The following is a 17,456-nucleotide window of genomic DNA, read 5'->3' as shown; positions in this document are numbered from 1 at the left end:
TGAAGCACATTTCTATTACAGTTTGCCTTTCGTTCCTGTAATACTGAGTTGTAGTTCTTAACATTGAAGGTGATGTAAGGTCTTTCACCACTTGGCTCAAAGTACTTGTCATGTTTAGGCACTTCAAGGCACAGCGCATCCACTAATGTCCCAGCCACATATCTGTCCATGATCCAGTTTCTCTTGTGATGTTCTGCCATCCCTTTTTTGAATTTCTTGTCAAAATGTGTAGAAATTTTAGAGGCAGATGAAGCTTGGCATGGTGTTTTCACAGCAACGTCCACATCAATTTTGCTCTTACAAAGGCGTATGACTGCAAGCCTGCCACAGGAGCATTTGGTGCTGTGAACAAAGTTAAAGGCCCCGAGACGTGTTCTGCAATATGGACAGTGCAGCTTACCAGCCGTCCAGTGTTCCTGAAAGTAAGGAAGAGTTGGGCAGGTCATCCTATACTATGACACAATAGTACTGCAACAAAGCTTTGTTTTACAACAAAACAAACCTCTTTCCTGATGTGCTTTATGTGAAATACAAGCTCGTCAGTAAATTTTCAATGAGCTTAAAAAGAGAAATACTTAGCTACATAGACGCTCCTAGAAAAAGGCTTTACAATGTTAGTACAGGCCATGTCCTACAACAAGATAAAGACATTCTGTGTAAAGCCCCTACTATTTAGTATGGAAAATATGTGACCAAGTGAATGAGAGACCGGGTGTAACACACACAGGGACTGTGACTTAAAATAAACCTGGATTCATATGTAACAAGAACCGCACCAATGCTGGGAAGTTTAATGCCGTGATTAGACACAATAACGAAAACTAATCAGTTCTAACTGGACAAATAACCCGTGCATTGAACTTATATTGTCATACATCATAGACCATCTTATAAGGATTGTATAATCTGGAAATATCATATTATGTAAAGTGGTACAATGCCTGTAGTTTCAGGCAGGGCCAGCGTTGGGGGGGGGGGGGGGGGGGGCAAACTGGGCAATTGCCCAGGACCCCTATTGTATAAGGGGCCCCCTGCTTCAGTGCTGATGTTCAGCTGAACGTCTGTGAAAGCGAGCGGGCAGACAGTTGAATAGCTGCACTTTACAATCCAAGGTAAGGTCCCCTCCCTCACTCATAAGAGAAATCATTACCACAGTGCTGACAGCTCCGGACACCAGCAGCGCCTTCTACTAGAGCTGTAGGACCTGCGATGATGTCACGTGCAGGAGGTGGAGCTCAGCAGAGAAAAGGGGATGAAGGACCTGCGATGACCTCACCATCATGTGACCAGAACAGGAGGTGGAGCTCAGCATTGCAGTAAAGCAATGAAGAAAAAGACCAGCGAAGCATGGTTAGAAGTGAAGGATGGATTCAATGTAAGAGCCAGGGAAATGCTGGGGGTTGTAGTCCTCTCCTCTTATACCTCATGTTATTTACTATCAGAGTACATTACAAGAGGAGGTATGAGGAGAGGATTACAACTCCCAGCATGTCCAGCTTGTCATGTAATATCAGAGTACATTGCCAGAGGATGTATAAGAGGATGTATAAGAGGAGAGGACTACAACTCTCAACATGTCCAGGCCCTTATGTAATATCAGGGTACATTACAACACCCTGGATATGCTGGGAGTTGTAGTCCTCTCCTCATAATGTACTCTGATATTACATAATAACGATTTGGACATGCTGGGAGTTGTAGTCCCATCCTCTTATACGTCCCCCTGTATTGTGCTCTGATATTAAAATGGATTAGACATGCTACCCATGAAGGGGGGCGCACTCATGGCCATACAACTTTACAAGCCTCAGGCCGCTAGGCCTCAAGCCTGTGAGGCATTAGAACAGTGCAAGAAGCTGCAATAACATCAAAGAAACCTCCTGCGCTGGGTCTCGCATAATGACATAATCACGTGAGACCCAGAGCAGGAGCGGTGATGTCATTGGGGCGACATGCATCAGGACGCAGCAACACAAGCCACAAATAATACTGTGGTGTGCATTGCAGACAGCGGTGGGGGGACGGGAGTGAGGTGTTTTTTTTTTTACACTAAATATCCGCACTGCTGGGGGCACCAGGAAAAGAGGAAGGAGATCATTATATATACCGGGCACCACTGGGTAGGAATGGAGAAGCATAATATACTGCCACTACGGGGGGAACATTATATATTGGGACTAGTGGGGGGCACTATAGGGAGACATTAGAGCCACTGGGAACATTATGGTTATATTATTACTACTAGAGTACTGTAGGGGCAATATTATTATTTGATGCAATATTGAGGGCATTGCTACTATCTTGGGGAGTATTATCCCTATTGGGGCACTATTACTAATGAGGGAAGTGTGGGTTTATGGTATAGTATAGTGTTTGTGGACATGGCGGGAGAACAGCAGACACAGTATTAGTAGTAGCTTCGAGAAGTTCTCCAGGTTTTTTCATATTGGTGACCTATCCTCAAGATAGCAACAGTGAACAGCACATGCCGTCTCCTCAAACAGCTGATCGGTGTGGGTGCTGGGGGACGGAATGTGTTTTTAGCACATTATTACAAGATTTGGGGCCCCACTTTAGATTTTGCCGAGGTTCACATTTTGTCTAAAACCGTCCCTGGTTTCAGGAAACTTCTGACATACTGTAGAGTCGTAGTGACACGTGAAAAGTTTTGATCTCTGGGGGTCAAGATGCTAAAATTCCCAACGATGGGCAAAACGAAAAGGCAGAAGCGCTTAGTTAAGCACTACACCCCTTTGGCTGTGATGGGTAGAGATGAGCGAAGTCTTGGAAAATTCGATTTGGCTGCTTTGCCGAATTTTACAAAATAATTAGCTTAGTGACGAATTACTTTGTCACAAAGCGCATTTCTTTGTAAGTAGTGGGTGCAAATGACAGGGAACGGCTATTGAACCACTCCCCGTCATTGAACCCCTCAGATGCTGTGTTCATTGCTGACCGCGGCATCTGACATTAATATTAAAGTGTAAAATAAAAAAAAATATTAAATCATACTTACCTCATCTATTTGATCGCGAAGAGCCAGTTGTCGCCATCTTGATTGAAGATTCAGTGCAAAATCTTGCGTGGCCCGCGATGATGTCATACGTTGGCATATGTGGTGATGTCATACATCACTGCGCATGGGATTTTGCACAGGATCTTTAATCAAGATGGTGGTGGCTGACTCTTCACGTTCAAACTGATGAGGCAAATATGATTTTTCAACTTTTTTTACTGACAAATCAGGGAAATCGAGTCGTTACCACAAAGCACGAGAAAATTCGGCTTTGGGGCAAATAGAATTATCCCTGAAATTCTGATTCATTCAACACTCGTGATGGGCTTTGCTCATCAGAGATGTAAGCAGAGGCCAAACACCACTAGCCCTACCGCTCCGAGGATCAGCCGAGCACAGACGATCACAGTCCAACAGGGCACAGGGTTCAACTGCGTGCTTCTGACTCTTCATTTCATAGATTGGTGGGGGTCTCAACAGCCAAATGCCCACCGATCAAATACTGTACTTTGACATGTCACTATGGCATGTCAGAATATTTCTGACACTGCATGTGCGCTTAAAAAAATATAAAAAAATAAAAATAAAAGCATACCCCTGCTTGCCTTATGAAGTCAGAGGCTATAAAGATATAGAGGGGCCCAATAAACTTCTAGGGGCTGCCTTATGACAGCTCGGTATAGCCCTATCTAGGGGCGGACTGGGAACTTAAAGTGGCCCTGGAAAAAAAAACTAAAAGTGGCCCCAAATATCACAGTGCAGCACAAATTAGTACCTCAGCAGAACCAGATACCATAGTGCAGCACAAAATACTGCCAAAATTAATGCTGAGAGCATTAGATCTTTATGTACCTGGCTTTTGGCCAAGAGCAGGGCTTAGGTAGCCCTCTGGGCATCAGCCAGGGGCGTAGCTATAGGGGGTGCAGAGGTAGCAGTCGCTACCGGGCCCAGGAGCCTGAGGGGGCCCAATGACCCTTGTGGCACATAAGAAGACACTGGTATTATGGAAAGTGCATGCCGGTCAAGTTACACCTCTGGCTGGAGGGAAGGGTTTAGGTCAAGCATTTGGCATGGGTGGGGGGAGCTGGTGTTGCCGTTTCAACATTTGCCTTAGGCAGCTTGAAGGCAATGTACTTCCCTGCCCCTGGCCACAAAGCACTGAGGAAAGGGGGCCCAAGCTGAAATCTTGCACCAGGGCCCATGAGCCTTTAGCTACGCCCCCACCGGGAAATTTCCCTGTAGTGTCTATGGCCAGTCCGTCCCTGGCCCCCTAACATTGTACAGAACCCCAATATAGTCATGTGTATGAACCGTTCTCATGGGTCCTCTCCCTAATGGAGCTCACAATTTTTCAAAATGAATCTATCAGTATGTTTTTGGAGTGGGGGAGGAACCAAAGAAAACCAGGGGAACCCACGCAAGCGCTATACCAAGGACAGATGTTGCCCTTGATACAGTGCTAACCAATGCCAATACACTACCTTCTCAATCTCCTTTTTTATCCAGTTTGGACTTGCTTCAACTTCTAGATGCCATATATTACAGGTCTCCTGAGATGGACATTGAATCAGAATTTCCTGCAAGAAAAAAAAAATAGAAAAAAAAAATACTCTTTTAGACGTGGTAACACAAAGCAACATTGAAAACTACAAGTTCATATCAAAGCCACATCATATAATTAAGTACTTTAAAGATAAGCATGCTGGGCTGTCTAATCCTGAAAGTCTTTATTTTTTTTATTTTCTTTTTGTATCCTTTAGAGAAGTTCTGACTTTAAACCTAATTAGAGATGGATTTGTGGTTTTTGAGATATGAAACAAGAAGGGATAAGTATTTGAGAGAGGTGGGCATAGCTCTGCTAAGCTGGAGTATGATGAAAGGGTCTGCTTGTCTGATTTCTGGGATTTATATAGCAAGAACATAACTAAGAGAATTTCACAAATTATATTAATTGGCATTCTTAATAAAACAGTATTGCTCTAATTACATCTAATTTAGTTAGTCATTCATATATTATTTGGAGAAATGCTGAAGTTGGTGCTGGTAATCAATGCCAGTCAGGAGGAATAAAGGATTAAAGCATGTTTGCGTACATGATAGATCGAGAAAAGGGCAATTCTTTTAGACCAGCATCCAGTCTCTTGCAGCAATCTGATCAGATCAGTGGCAGATGGTGTGAAGCGGCTGCGTGGGCAGGAATCACACATTTTACAACATACAATGAGAAGAATGAACAAGGTTTTGTCTGGTCAGCCATAACTAAGGGAGCTGTGCCTCCCTCTGCTGAATGAATAGGACTGTAAGGAAAAATATGTCCTTTTAACCCGCAGCAAGCCATTTTATAGACAATGATTTCAACGCGAAAACCTGACACAAGGCTATTTTAAACCACATATAGACAAAAAGAACAGCGCTGAAATAAGTACTATTGCCGCACAAGGCTGGATGCACACCCAGCATTTTAGATCTACGTGACCATTTTTACTGTTTATACACTACAAATGCATTGGCTTGATGGCTCTCGGTCATCAATAAGAGAATAGGAAGTGCTTTGCACTCTTGGAGGAATGTATCAAGCTTGTTCCAAAATTTGCAACTTTTGGGCATTTTACACCACTTTTGAAAAATGGTTTAAACCAGTTCAAGACCAGGCCATTCACCCCCCTGTCCAGGTGCATTTTCCATTTTTTTAGCACATGTGCCTGAAAAAAAATATTTTTTCTGCCGTTCAGTTATTTAAATAATTTTCCCTTTTTTCGGTGATACATAGGGATTTATTTGTATTTCATTTTTATTTTTTTTACTTTTTATACGAGGGAAAAATGTAAAACAAAGGGTAAAATTCATATTGTTGAAAAAAAAAATTATATAGTAAAAGTGCAAATAAAATACTTGGTTTAAATTATGTCCCTTTTCTATAACAGTTATTTTGATATGGGGGATATAAATTTTTACGGTCATACTTTTTTTTATTTTATACTCCCCTTTTCCCCTATTATGTCATACAAGACCTTTGGGGCGCATTCCACAGTAAATTTTTTGATTGCTGATTCCTCCTATAACGGGCTGACATAGCCATAGTTACAGGGGACATTGTATAAAGCTGTTCAGCTTCACTACAGAGCGCGATCTGGGTCTGTGAAGACAGCAGCTCATGCAGATGCCCAGCCCTTGACGATCATATGATCACTAGGAACAGAGCAGGAAGCGGCATTACTGCTTCCTGATCTGTATATAGATGGTGCTCATTGAAAGTTGTGCATACAGTGATGGGAAAGACAACGTCCCTGCTTTCTCTGCGAGGAGCCCTGCTGTCACTGACAGCGGGCTCCTTGATCCTGCAGCTGCACAATTAGAATGCCGCTTCAGTCTCTGCAGGGATTTTCAGAAACGTATTTACAGAGTTAAAGGGTTTCTATCACTTCGTATGCCATAATTAGCTCTCAGACACTAGCGATCCGCTAGTGTCTGCTCTGGCCAACCATCCTAATATAAGAGCTTTTTGAGCAGCCGTTTTGCTAAAAAAAAAGAACTTTTATAAATATGCTAATGAGCCTCTAGGTGCTATGTGGGCGTCATTAGCACCTAGAGGCTCCGTCTACCTTCATACACAGCCACCGCCCAGCGCGTCCCTCCAGCCCGCCCATCTCCTGATGAATGCGATCCTCCGTGTGACGCAACAGACGAATTCTCGCGCATGCGCCGTGCGCGGCTGTATTCGGCGCATGCGCAGAGAATGTCTGACCGCTTCCCTGCTCAGACATCTCCACTGCGCCTGCGCCGATGACGTCATAGTGCTCCAAGGAACAGGCGCAGTGGAGATGTCTGAGCAGGGAAGCGGTCAGACATTCTCTGCGCATGCGCCGAATACAGCCGCGCACGGCGCATGCGCGAGAATTCGTCAGTTGCGTCACACGGAGGATCGCATTCAGCAGGAGATGGGCGGGCTGGAGGGACGCGCTGGGCGGTGGCTGTGTATGAAGGTAGACGGAGCCTCTAGGTGCTAATGACGCCCACATAGCACCTAGAGGCTCATTAGCATATTTATAAAAGTTCTTTTTTTAGCAAAACGGCTGCCCAAAAAGCTCTTATATTAGGATGGTTGGCCAGAGCAGACACTAGCGGATCGCTAGTGTCTGAGAGCTAATTATGGCATACGAAGTGATAGAAACCCTTTAAATGTGGACTGCTTGGTTGTTTTTAGTCAATTGACTATCCTGCAGCAGTTAAAGGGTTTCTATCACTTCGTTTCACCTATTTAGCTTTCAGACACTAGCGATCCGCTAGTGTCTGCTTTATCTAACCACCCTAATATAAGAGCTTATTGTCCTGCCGTTTAGCTAAAAAAATAACTTATATAGATATGCAAATGAGCCTCTAGGTGCTATGGGGGCGTGATTAGCACCTAGAGGCTCCGTCTACCTTAACAAACTGCCGCCGCCCAGCGCGTCCCTCCAGCCCGCCCATCTCCTCCGGAATGCGATGCTCCTCGTATTCGGCGCATGCGCAGTGAATGTCTGATCGCTTCCCTGCTCAGACATCTCCACTGCGCCTGCGCCGATGACGTCATAGTGCTCCGAGGAACAGGCGCAGTGGAGATGTCTGAGCAGGGAAGCGATCAGACATTCACTGCGCATGCGCAGAACAGAGACGCGCACGGAGAGGATCGCTTCAGCTGGAGATGGGCGGGCTGGAGGGACGCGCTGGGCGGCGGCAGTTTGTTAAGGTAGACGGAGCCTCTAGGTGCTAATCACGCCCCCATAGCACCTAGAGGCTCATTTGCATATCTATATAAGTTATTTTTTTAGCTAAACGGCAGGACAATAAGCTCTTATATTAGGATGGTTAGATAAAGCAGACACTAGCGGATCGCTAGTGTCTGAAAGCTAAATAGGTGAAACAAAGTGATAGAAACCCTTTAAAAGTGGTCTTGCTTAGGTATGGTGATTTATTTTATGCTAGATTTAGTACTACAACTTTTTACTTACAGTATAGTACATACTTATAATATATAGTATATAAGTGGAAAAAAAGTGGCCTATTTGCAGTTCAACGGTGCAGTTATATGTTCTAAAGCCTTTTTTGGTGTGTATTAGTGGAAAAAAGAAGGGCTTATTAGCTGTTGTGTGGTGAAGTGAGAAAATTACAGACTTTTTTGGGGGTGTTTTAATTTGCTTTTTATTTATTTATTTGATCTACCAGCATATCAGACAGAGAAGTGCCAGGCCCTGCACAGGGGAGTGGCAAAGGCCTAAATGTTTCTGGCCCAGGCACAGGTGGCAGCAGAGTAAGGGGGCGTGGCAGCAGGAGTTGCAGCAAGAGGCCTGAGCTCCCGGTGTCATCTAGCAGTCGTGTCTTGACCAGCAACCCAGCGGTTCTTGAATGGTTAACTCGGTCACCCACTTCGTCCCAAGTGACATCAGACACCCCCAGCCAAGAGTCGGTGGGTTAGTCAGACACAACCCTTAGCTGATATATCTAGTTCACAAGGTAGGCAAAGCGACTCAAGCGATATGATAGTAATATATTAATTTATTAATAGCGATATATATATGCAGGTAAATATCGACAATGCACAATTGTAATTGTAAACCTAAGCAGAGCTATACCCCCTAAATAAATATAAATTGTTAAAACTCACATAAAATGTATGATAAAATGGGCATATATCTATCCACTGTTATAACTAATAGAAAACCGGGGGTCCGGTCCAGCGATAATAGGTGGAACACAGTGAATATAGTCTTCTGTTGTCTATAACAGTGGCTAACAGCAAATATATCTCCAGAGGTGATATATGTGAAAATAAATAAATAAATAAATAGATAAATGAGTGTAAATTCGACAGTGATATTACGTGATATAACACAGTGACATAAAGTGTCTAATAAAATATAAAATCCATTAGATCAATATATCAATCAATATTAAGGTAGTGAGCAAACAAATAGTGAAATAATATATATATATATAAATATATAAATATCTCTGGAGGTTTAACAATTTTGCTGTGTCCCACTGGTAGTTCTGTTGGTAGTTCTGTTCCTAGAGTACAGTCTTTCTTTAGTGGTAAGACATATAACCTGGATCACGGCTTGATCCACACTATTATCCACAGGTACACTCGATTTGAGCAGATATCTGCCTAAATAGGCTATATGCTTGAACAACCGCTGCGAACGCGGCACGGTACTTAAGCAGTAATACAAATGTGTCCAGCAATGTTGCGAAGTAATTGATCAACAATGCAAATGTAGCAGACAATATAGCAAGGTGATTAAGCAGCAGTACACATATATCCAGCAGTGTTGTACCGATTCACATATATCGGAGCTAGATAGCTCTTACTCACATATAGTCCTGCTCCCACCGTGGCGTCCCACGTGGTGTAAGTTCAGGAGGACTTGCCTTTAGGTAGCACAGCTGAGTTGTCTGCTAGCGATGCTGTATCCACCCGGCTGTGAACGGGAATGCTGGCTGTGTCACGCTGTAAATCCACGTCCGGTTTCTTTGATTAGAATAGATATTCCACCTGTTTGGATCAGTACTGGTGGTGAGATATATAGTCCGTCAATCTCTGTATTAAATCCAAAGAAACCCGCAGTTCAATTTTCTTTTAGAACCGCAATTCTGATGTCCTTTAGAAAGCGCTTTCTCAATCCAATATAGTGGAAAATTATTGCCGGTATATTGTCAGGTCCAATTATTCCTCACCAGACGCGTTTCAAAGGCTAACTGCCTTCTTCCTCAGTGGCTAAGTTTTGCTGGCATTCATGGAGTTTGTCCCGAGCCTAAGATCTCGCTTCCGGATACGTTCTCCGGGGGTAGTGAAAATTTTGTTCGCTTTAGAGAGGCTTGCAAACTCAATTTTTGCCTACTTCCCCATTCCTCTGGTGATGAGGAGCAGAGGGTGGGGATCATCATCTCGCTGCTCAGGGATAACGCTCAGTCTTGGGCCTTTTCGCTGCCGGTGGGGGCACTGCCCCTCCGACCGGTGGATTAATTTTTTGTTGCCCTGGGGCAGATATATGATGACCCGGATCATATTGCTCTGGCTGAATCTAAACTGCGTCTTTTACACCAGGGTAAACAGTCAGCAGAGATAGTGTTCTGAATTTCGGAGATGGGAAGCTGATACTGGTTGGAATGATGCTGCACTCCGAAGTAAATTTTGCCATGGTCTTCAGACATCGTTTCTGATAGGGGCACGCAATTTGTTTCCAGATTCTGGAAGGCCTTCTGTTCTCGCTTGGGGGTTCGGTTGTCGTTCTCTTCTGCTTTTCACCCGCAGTCGAATGGTCAGACCGAACGCGTCAATCAGAATCTGGAGACATATCTGCGCTGTTTTGTGGCGGAGAATCAGGAGGATTGGTATTTTTTTTGTCCCTTGCTGAGTTTGCTTTAAATAACCGTCGCCAGGAGTCCTCTGATAAATCAAAATTTTTTGGTGCATATGGGTTTTATCCGCAGTTTGGGACATTCTCTGGAAAGGGGTCTTCTGGTTTACCTGATGAGGAGAGATTTTCCTCATCTTTGTCATTTATTTGGCAAAAAATTCAGGGTAATCTGAAGAGGATGAGTGAGAGATATAAGCGTGTGGCGGATAAGAGACGTGTGGCTGGTCCGGACCTGAATATAGAAACATAGAATGTGTCGGCAGATAAGAACCATTTGGCCCATCTAGTCTGCCCAATATACTGAGTACTATGGATAGCCCCTGGCCCTATCTTATATGAAGGATGGCCTTATGCCTATCCCATGCATGCTTAAACTCCTTCACTGTATTTGCAGCTACCACTTCTGCAGGAAGGCTATTCCATGCATCCACTACTTTCTCAGTAAAGTAATACTTCCTGATATTACTTTTAAACCTTTGCCCCTCTAAATTAAAACTATGTCCTCTTGTAGCAGTTTTTCTTCTTTTAAATATTGTCTCCTCTTTTACCTTGTTGATTCCCTTTATGTATTTAAAAGTTTCTATCATATCCCCTCTGTCTCGTCTTTCTTCCAAGACGTGGGTCTTGGAATGTGGGTGATCTGGTGTGGTTGTCTACAAAGAATATCAAACTTAAGGTTCCCTCCTGGAAGTTGGGTCCTAAGTTTATTGGGCCTTACAAGATCTTGTCCGTCATCAATCCCGTTGCCTTCCGTCTTGATCTTCCTCAGACTTGGAAGATCCATAATATTTTTCACAGGTCCCTATTAAAACCTTATGTCCAACCCACTGTACCCTCCTCTTTGCCTCCTCCTCCGATTTTTGTTGATGGCAATCTTGAATTTCAGGTCTCTAGGATTGTGGATTCTCGCATTATCCGCGGTTCTCTTCAGTACCTCGTTCATTGGGAGGGTTATGGTCCTGAGGAGAGGATGTGGGTCCCAGTGGCGGACATTAAGGCCACTCGTCTCATCAGGGCTTTCGATAGGTCTCATGCTGAGAAGGTGGGCTCTGAGTGTCTGGAGTCGACCCGTAGAGGGAGGGGTACTGTCACCGCCAGTTCTGTGAGAAGGTCTGGCAGACGTTCTTCTCTGCCTCTTGTATGACGTTCTTTGTTTTGCTTTCACTTTGTCATCTCCTTTCTTTCTGCCAGGTGTCACTTATTTAGACTAATCGTCTTCCTTTATATTCCCTCCCATATTGCCTCACTTTGCAGTTTATACTACTTCCTGGATGAAGTGTTCACTGCTGGAGGCTGCTGCTGCTGTTTGCTCAGATAAGTCTTTTCCTTTATTGTGTTTCTTTGCTGGCTTGATTCTAGGTGCAGGGAGCCGGTGGTCGTGTCCCCTCCCTATTATAGGGTTTTTAGGTGTCACACAGTCTTAGGTACGTAGGCATGCAATCGTCTACAATTGAGATCCTTGCATGTGCATAGCAGTCAGGGAGAGCTCTTAGGGTTTTAAAGGGCTCGCCTATATGCTCCTTAGTTTGGGTTCAAGCCAGTCGGTTGTTTATTTATACGTTCCAGCTATCTGCAACTTCATCCGTGACAGGCACGCTGTTCTGCACCTCGTTTGCCTGGCTTTCTCTGCAACAACTGAAAATCGGAACAATGGTGACCGACAACGGGAAGAACATGGTGTTGGCGCTGCGTAAAGGAGGGCTGAGCCATGCGCTCTGCATGGCACATGTGATCAATCTGGTTGTCAAGCGGTTCCTGAAGTCTTCCACCCATCTGCAAGACATCCTAAAAATGGCCAGAAAACTTTGCATGCACTTCAGACACTCGTACACCGCAAAGCACACCCTCCTTGAACTGAAGTGGCAGAACGGCATCCCCCAACATAGGCAGATATGCGGCATTTCCATCCATTGGAATTCCACCCTCCATATGTTTGACCGACTTTAAGAACAGAGAAAGGCCATAAACGATTTCTTGATGATCCAAGCGGACAGGAGTACTCCCCTGTGTAACGTCGATGTCAGCCAGTGGCAGCTCATGCATGACAATTGCCGTTTTCTCAGGCCCTTTGAGGAGGCCACGTTATTTGTCAGTCGCCAGGACTACGGGATGAACAACATCATTCCACTGCTTCATGTCCTGGAACAGATGCTGCTAAATATGGCAGGTCAGGGGACTGGAGATGTGGCACCTAGATCTCACGGCCACATGAGCCCTGTGGGGGCTGAACTGGAGTAGGAGGAGGACATTGGAGCACAAGCAATGTGTGGCGAAATGGGTGGTTTTTCTTCACAGGTGACAGGAGAGGAGAAGCAGGAGCAGCTAGAGCAGCTACAGGGCAATGAGGAAGACGAGTCAGAGGACCCAGACACAACGTGGCATTATGCAGTGGAGATGGAGGCAGGGAGTCCCTCTGAGTCACTTGCACAAATAGCCCGATGCATGCTCACTTGCTTGCATAGAGACATCTGAATTGTCAGCATTCGGCAGAGGGATGACTTCTGCCTCTCCACCTTGTTGGACCCTAGCTACTGGTCCAAAATAGGGGCCTTTTTTTACACCCGAGAGGGAGGACAAACTGAACTACTATGTAGTCAGTTGGCTGCTGCCTATCTGCGCCATAGTCCATCCTCCTGCAGGTATGACCGGTGGGACCCTCTGTGCTCACGTTACTCTGCCATGGTGGCTGTAGCAGGGTGGGGGGGGGGGGGGTAGGAGTAGTTCCAGCTCCATCAGCAGCAACTTGAGTCTAGAGTCTCTGATTAGCAGCTTTCTTCACCCGCCTAGTGAAGAAACTACTCACCAGCAGCAGCTGCACCTGGAGCAGGACCTGAACCAGCAGGTGGTGGCATACTTGGACAGCACCCTGCCACCCCACATTGAAGATCTGCTGGACTACTGGGCAGCCAAACTGGATTTGTGGCCTCAACTAGCAGAGTTTGCCCTGGAAAAGCTGTCCTGCCTGGCCAGAAGTGTGGCATCAGAGCGGGTGTTTAGTGCGGTGGTGGCCATAGCTACCCCAATAAGAACTTGTCTGTCCACCCAAAATGTGGAGAGACTGACCTTTGTCAAGATGAATCAGGCGTGAATCAGCCAGGATTTCCACCCACCAATGCCTGATGCATCAGACTAGATCATTCATGGTGCCACACCAACACTTTGACAAAAGAGACCGGTTTATTCTGGTTACCTGCCTCAGCTACTATTCTGATGCTGCCACCCGCCTGATGCCACACATCTGATGCCAAGTTCTCCTTCTTTCACCCACCACCTTCAGCTGGTACTCGTATGGCTACCCACCTCCCTACTCTGTCACTGGGTCACTCTGTGGCCTCCTGATGCTGCTGCCACCTCCACACTATGTCACCTTTCCACTCTGTGGTCTCCTGATGCTGCTGTCACCTCGCCACTCTGTTGCCTCCTGATGCTGTTGTTGCGACCTTCACACTCTGTCATTGTGCTACTCTGTGGTTTCCTCATTCTGCTGCTGCTACTACCACCTCCACACTGTCATTGTGCCACTCTGTGGTCTCCTGATGCTGCTGCTACCACCTCCACACTGTCATTGTGTCACTCTGTGGTCTCCTGATGCTGCTACTACCACCTCCACACTGTCATTGTGCCACTCTGTGGCCTTCTGATGCTGCTGCCACCTCCACACTGTCATTGTGCCGCTCTGTGGCCTTCTCCTGATGCTGCTGCCACCTCCAGACTCTGTCATTTGGCCACTCTGTGGTCTCCTCATGTTGCTTCCACCTCACCACTATGTCATGGGGCCACTCTGTGGACTTCTCATGCTGTTCCCACTCTCCCCACTTCATGACTAGCCCACTTTTTTGCCTTTCGGCCTGGCTGACATCATCATTTATTTGACCCTTCTTCTGATCTGTCAGAAGGAAGGAAAAATGAGATGCACAACTGATCCTGTCTATGTAACAGCTGTAAGGCCTGCATGACATGGTCCCTATTTTGCATCAGAATTGACTTATGATTTGGAAGACAAAAGCAAAAGCAATACTGATGGATAACTGACCAAATGCTGACAGCGGATTCTCCACAGACAGGATCCGTTTTTTGGGGGTTATTGTTCTGACTGATCAGAGGAAGTGCAAAATAATCAGTGACGTCAACATAAACTTACTGCTGAAACCCCCTCCAATCTGTCGGGGGGGGGCTCTACTTGTATAAGCGTTTAATAGAACAGGTTCTGTAGAAATCTATGTGGAATCAGTAAATTGGTGTAAAAGGAGTGCGCTCTTTCACGCTATAGTGGGATCTTGGGCCTCTGCATGGTTCTTCATACCTGGCGCTAACATTGACCTGTAAGGCTGAGTTCACACTTCAGTTATTTGGTCAGTTTTGGCCCAGTAGCTGCCCAAATAAGTGAAATGAGCAGTGATTCTAAGAGTGACGCCTGTCATAGGGAGTCTACCACAGCATACTCCCTACGCGTGTTACTGCAAGGCACAGTGTTCTACACCACTATAAAGGCTCTCTGCACCCAGGAAATAGCCATTTTTTACCGTGATTCGCCACAAATAAATTCGGATCGAACCAAATTTTTTCTGAAAATTCATCGAACCGGCCGAATAGAATTTGAGAAATTCGCTCATCTCTAGTGTTCTCGATGCAGTACAAATAACCTGTTACCTTCATTCTCTGGGTCAGGACGATTACAGAGATACCACATTTATATAGTTTATCTTGTGTTTTAATACTAAATAATAAAAACTTGCATTGCCATATTCTGACACCCATAACTTTTTTATATTTAAGTCTAAGGAGCTATGTGAGGGCTCATTTTCTTTGTGGGGTAATCTGTTATTTTTATTGATACAATGGAGTGCGTTTGACTTTTTATTAAAAAAATTTGGGAGGTGAAGCAACAAAAAAATGGTGAACTGGCCATTTTGATAATTTTTAAACATTACTGTATTTACTATATGTGATAAATATTTTTTAATATTTTAATAGTATAGGCATTTTGGGACATGTTGATACATAAAATCTTTGTTTTTATTGCTTACTTTTACTCTTAATATGGGGAAAGGGGGTGATTTGATTTTTTTTTTTATATATATATTTAAAAAGTTTTTAAAACTTATTTTTTTTTCAATAATTTCAAGTCACCCTAGGGGACTTTACTAAGCAATTGTCTGATTGCTTCCCCCCCAGACTGTAAGGATTTAACACTGCCGCCTATTGGACATTCGCTATGCTTCTATGAAATACTGCCATAGGCAGGGCTCCACACGAACATCACTGTGGCAGGCATTCAGGGCCTTCATAAGGCCCGAGGCTGCCACAGAAACCTAATAACTCCCTAAGGCCCCTTTCACACGGGCGAGTATTCCGCGCGGGTGCAATGCGTGAGTTGAACACATTGCACCCGCACTGAATCCTGACCCATTCATTTCTATGGGGCTGTGCACACGAGCGGTGATTTTCACGCATCACTTGTGCGTTGCGTGAAAATCGCAGCATGCTCTATATTCTGCGTTTTTGACGCAACGCATGCCCCATAGAAATGAATGGGGCCGCATGAAAATCGCAAGCATCCGCAAGCAAGTGCGGATGCGGTCCGATTTTCACGCATGGTTGCTAGGCGACGATCGGGCTGGGGACCAGATATGTATTATTTTCCCTTATAACATGGTTATAAGGGAAAATAATAGCATTCTGAATACAGAATGCATAGTACAATAGTGATGGAGGGGTTAAAAAATAAATAATAATTAACTCACCGAGTCCACTTGATCGCGCAGTTGCGGATCTCTGTCTTCTTCTGTAATGTTGAGCTGCCGGCTAAGGACCTGTGGTGACGTCACATCACATGATCCAATCACATGGTCCCTCACCATGGTGATGAACCATGTGATTGGACCATGTGATTAGCACAGCGACGTCATCAAAGGTCCTATTCCTGTGCACAGCAAAGAAGAAGACAGAAGAGAAGCCGGGCTGCGCGATCAAGTGGATTAAGGTGAGTTAAATAAGAAAAACTTCTGTGAAGAAGTTCGGATTTTTCTCACGCGCGTGCAAAATGCATTACAATGTTTTGCACTTGCGCGGAAAAATTGCGCATTTTCCCGCAACGCACCCGCATCTTATCCGGGCAAAAAACATGATGCCCATGTGAAAGAGGCCTAAATCTTGGCGTAGGGGAGGCATTCGGGCTCTGGGAGCAATGTACCGCTCAGACGTGGTCACAACTGATCACACGATCGGAATTATTGCTGATCACTAGTGATGAGCGGCATAGGCAATATTCTAATTCGCGATATTTTGCAAATTTTTGGCCGAATTTTCGCCATAAATTCGCAAATTCTAGAATTCGTGATCTCCAGTCATTGTTTACTTGATTGCGAAAATCGGCAATGTAATATATTTGCGATAGATTTGCGATAGATTTGCAATTAGAATGTTGAACACTATTCGCAAATACGAATATATAGCACTATATTCAAAATATTTGCGAATTCTATAAGTGGCGATATTCGCGATAAAAATTTGCAATTCGAATATTCGCGCTCAACACTACTGATCACAGACATTGTCTCCAGGTATCTGCTGAGTAAAACAACAGGACCAGGCAGGTGTGGTTAACTTCTGAGCGGGCACCATGTTAAAACCCCAGATTTCATTACATTTTCGGCGGTCATCCTTAAGGGGGTAAAGATGCGCCATATTTAATATAGTGACACTTTTCATAAATTTGGCGCACTTTTCGCCAATCCAAAGTCAAAGCAAAACTGACATCATGATACATTCCCTCTATAGTGCAAAGGAAAAGAGGAGGAATTACCCAGAGCAACCAATCAAGTTGTGTTCTGGAAAATGAAAGCTGGAAGCTGATTGGTACCTATGGGCAACTGCTCCGCCTCATCCTTGCACTAGTTTTCCCCAACAGGCCTTAGTTATCAAAATTGCCTAACTGACTGTGTTGCCTATAGCAACCAATCAAAATGCACCATTCACTCTTTCATAGCAGTTTATGAAATAAAAGCTAGCCTCTGATTGGCTGCAGGAAGTAAAGCTTCCTG

At 44.7% G+C, this 17,456-nt stretch overlaps 1 protein-coding gene across 1 annotated transcript in view; it reads right to left on the bottom strand.

The window, feature by feature from the left end:
- Positions 1–17,456, bottom strand: part of RNF180 (ring finger protein 180) — a 66,336-nt gene that overhangs the window by 120 nt on the left and 48,760 nt on the right. Inside the window, exons 3-4 of the mRNA XM_040419623.1 lie at positions 4,498–4,593; positions 9–416 (exon numbers count right to left, since the gene is read on the bottom strand). Of these exons, the coding sequence (XP_040275557.1) occupies positions 9–416; positions 4,498–4,593 (504 nt within the window). The remainder of the gene's footprint in view (positions 1–8; positions 417–4,497; positions 4,594–17,456) is intronic.

This window comes from Bufo bufo, chromosome 2 (assembly GCF_905171765.1).
Source record: "Bufo bufo chromosome 2, aBufBuf1.1, whole genome shotgun sequence".
Lineage (NCBI taxonomy): Eukaryota > Metazoa > Chordata > Amphibia > Anura > Bufonidae > Bufo > Bufo bufo.
This window is presented reverse-complemented; position numbering and strand designations above follow the sequence as displayed.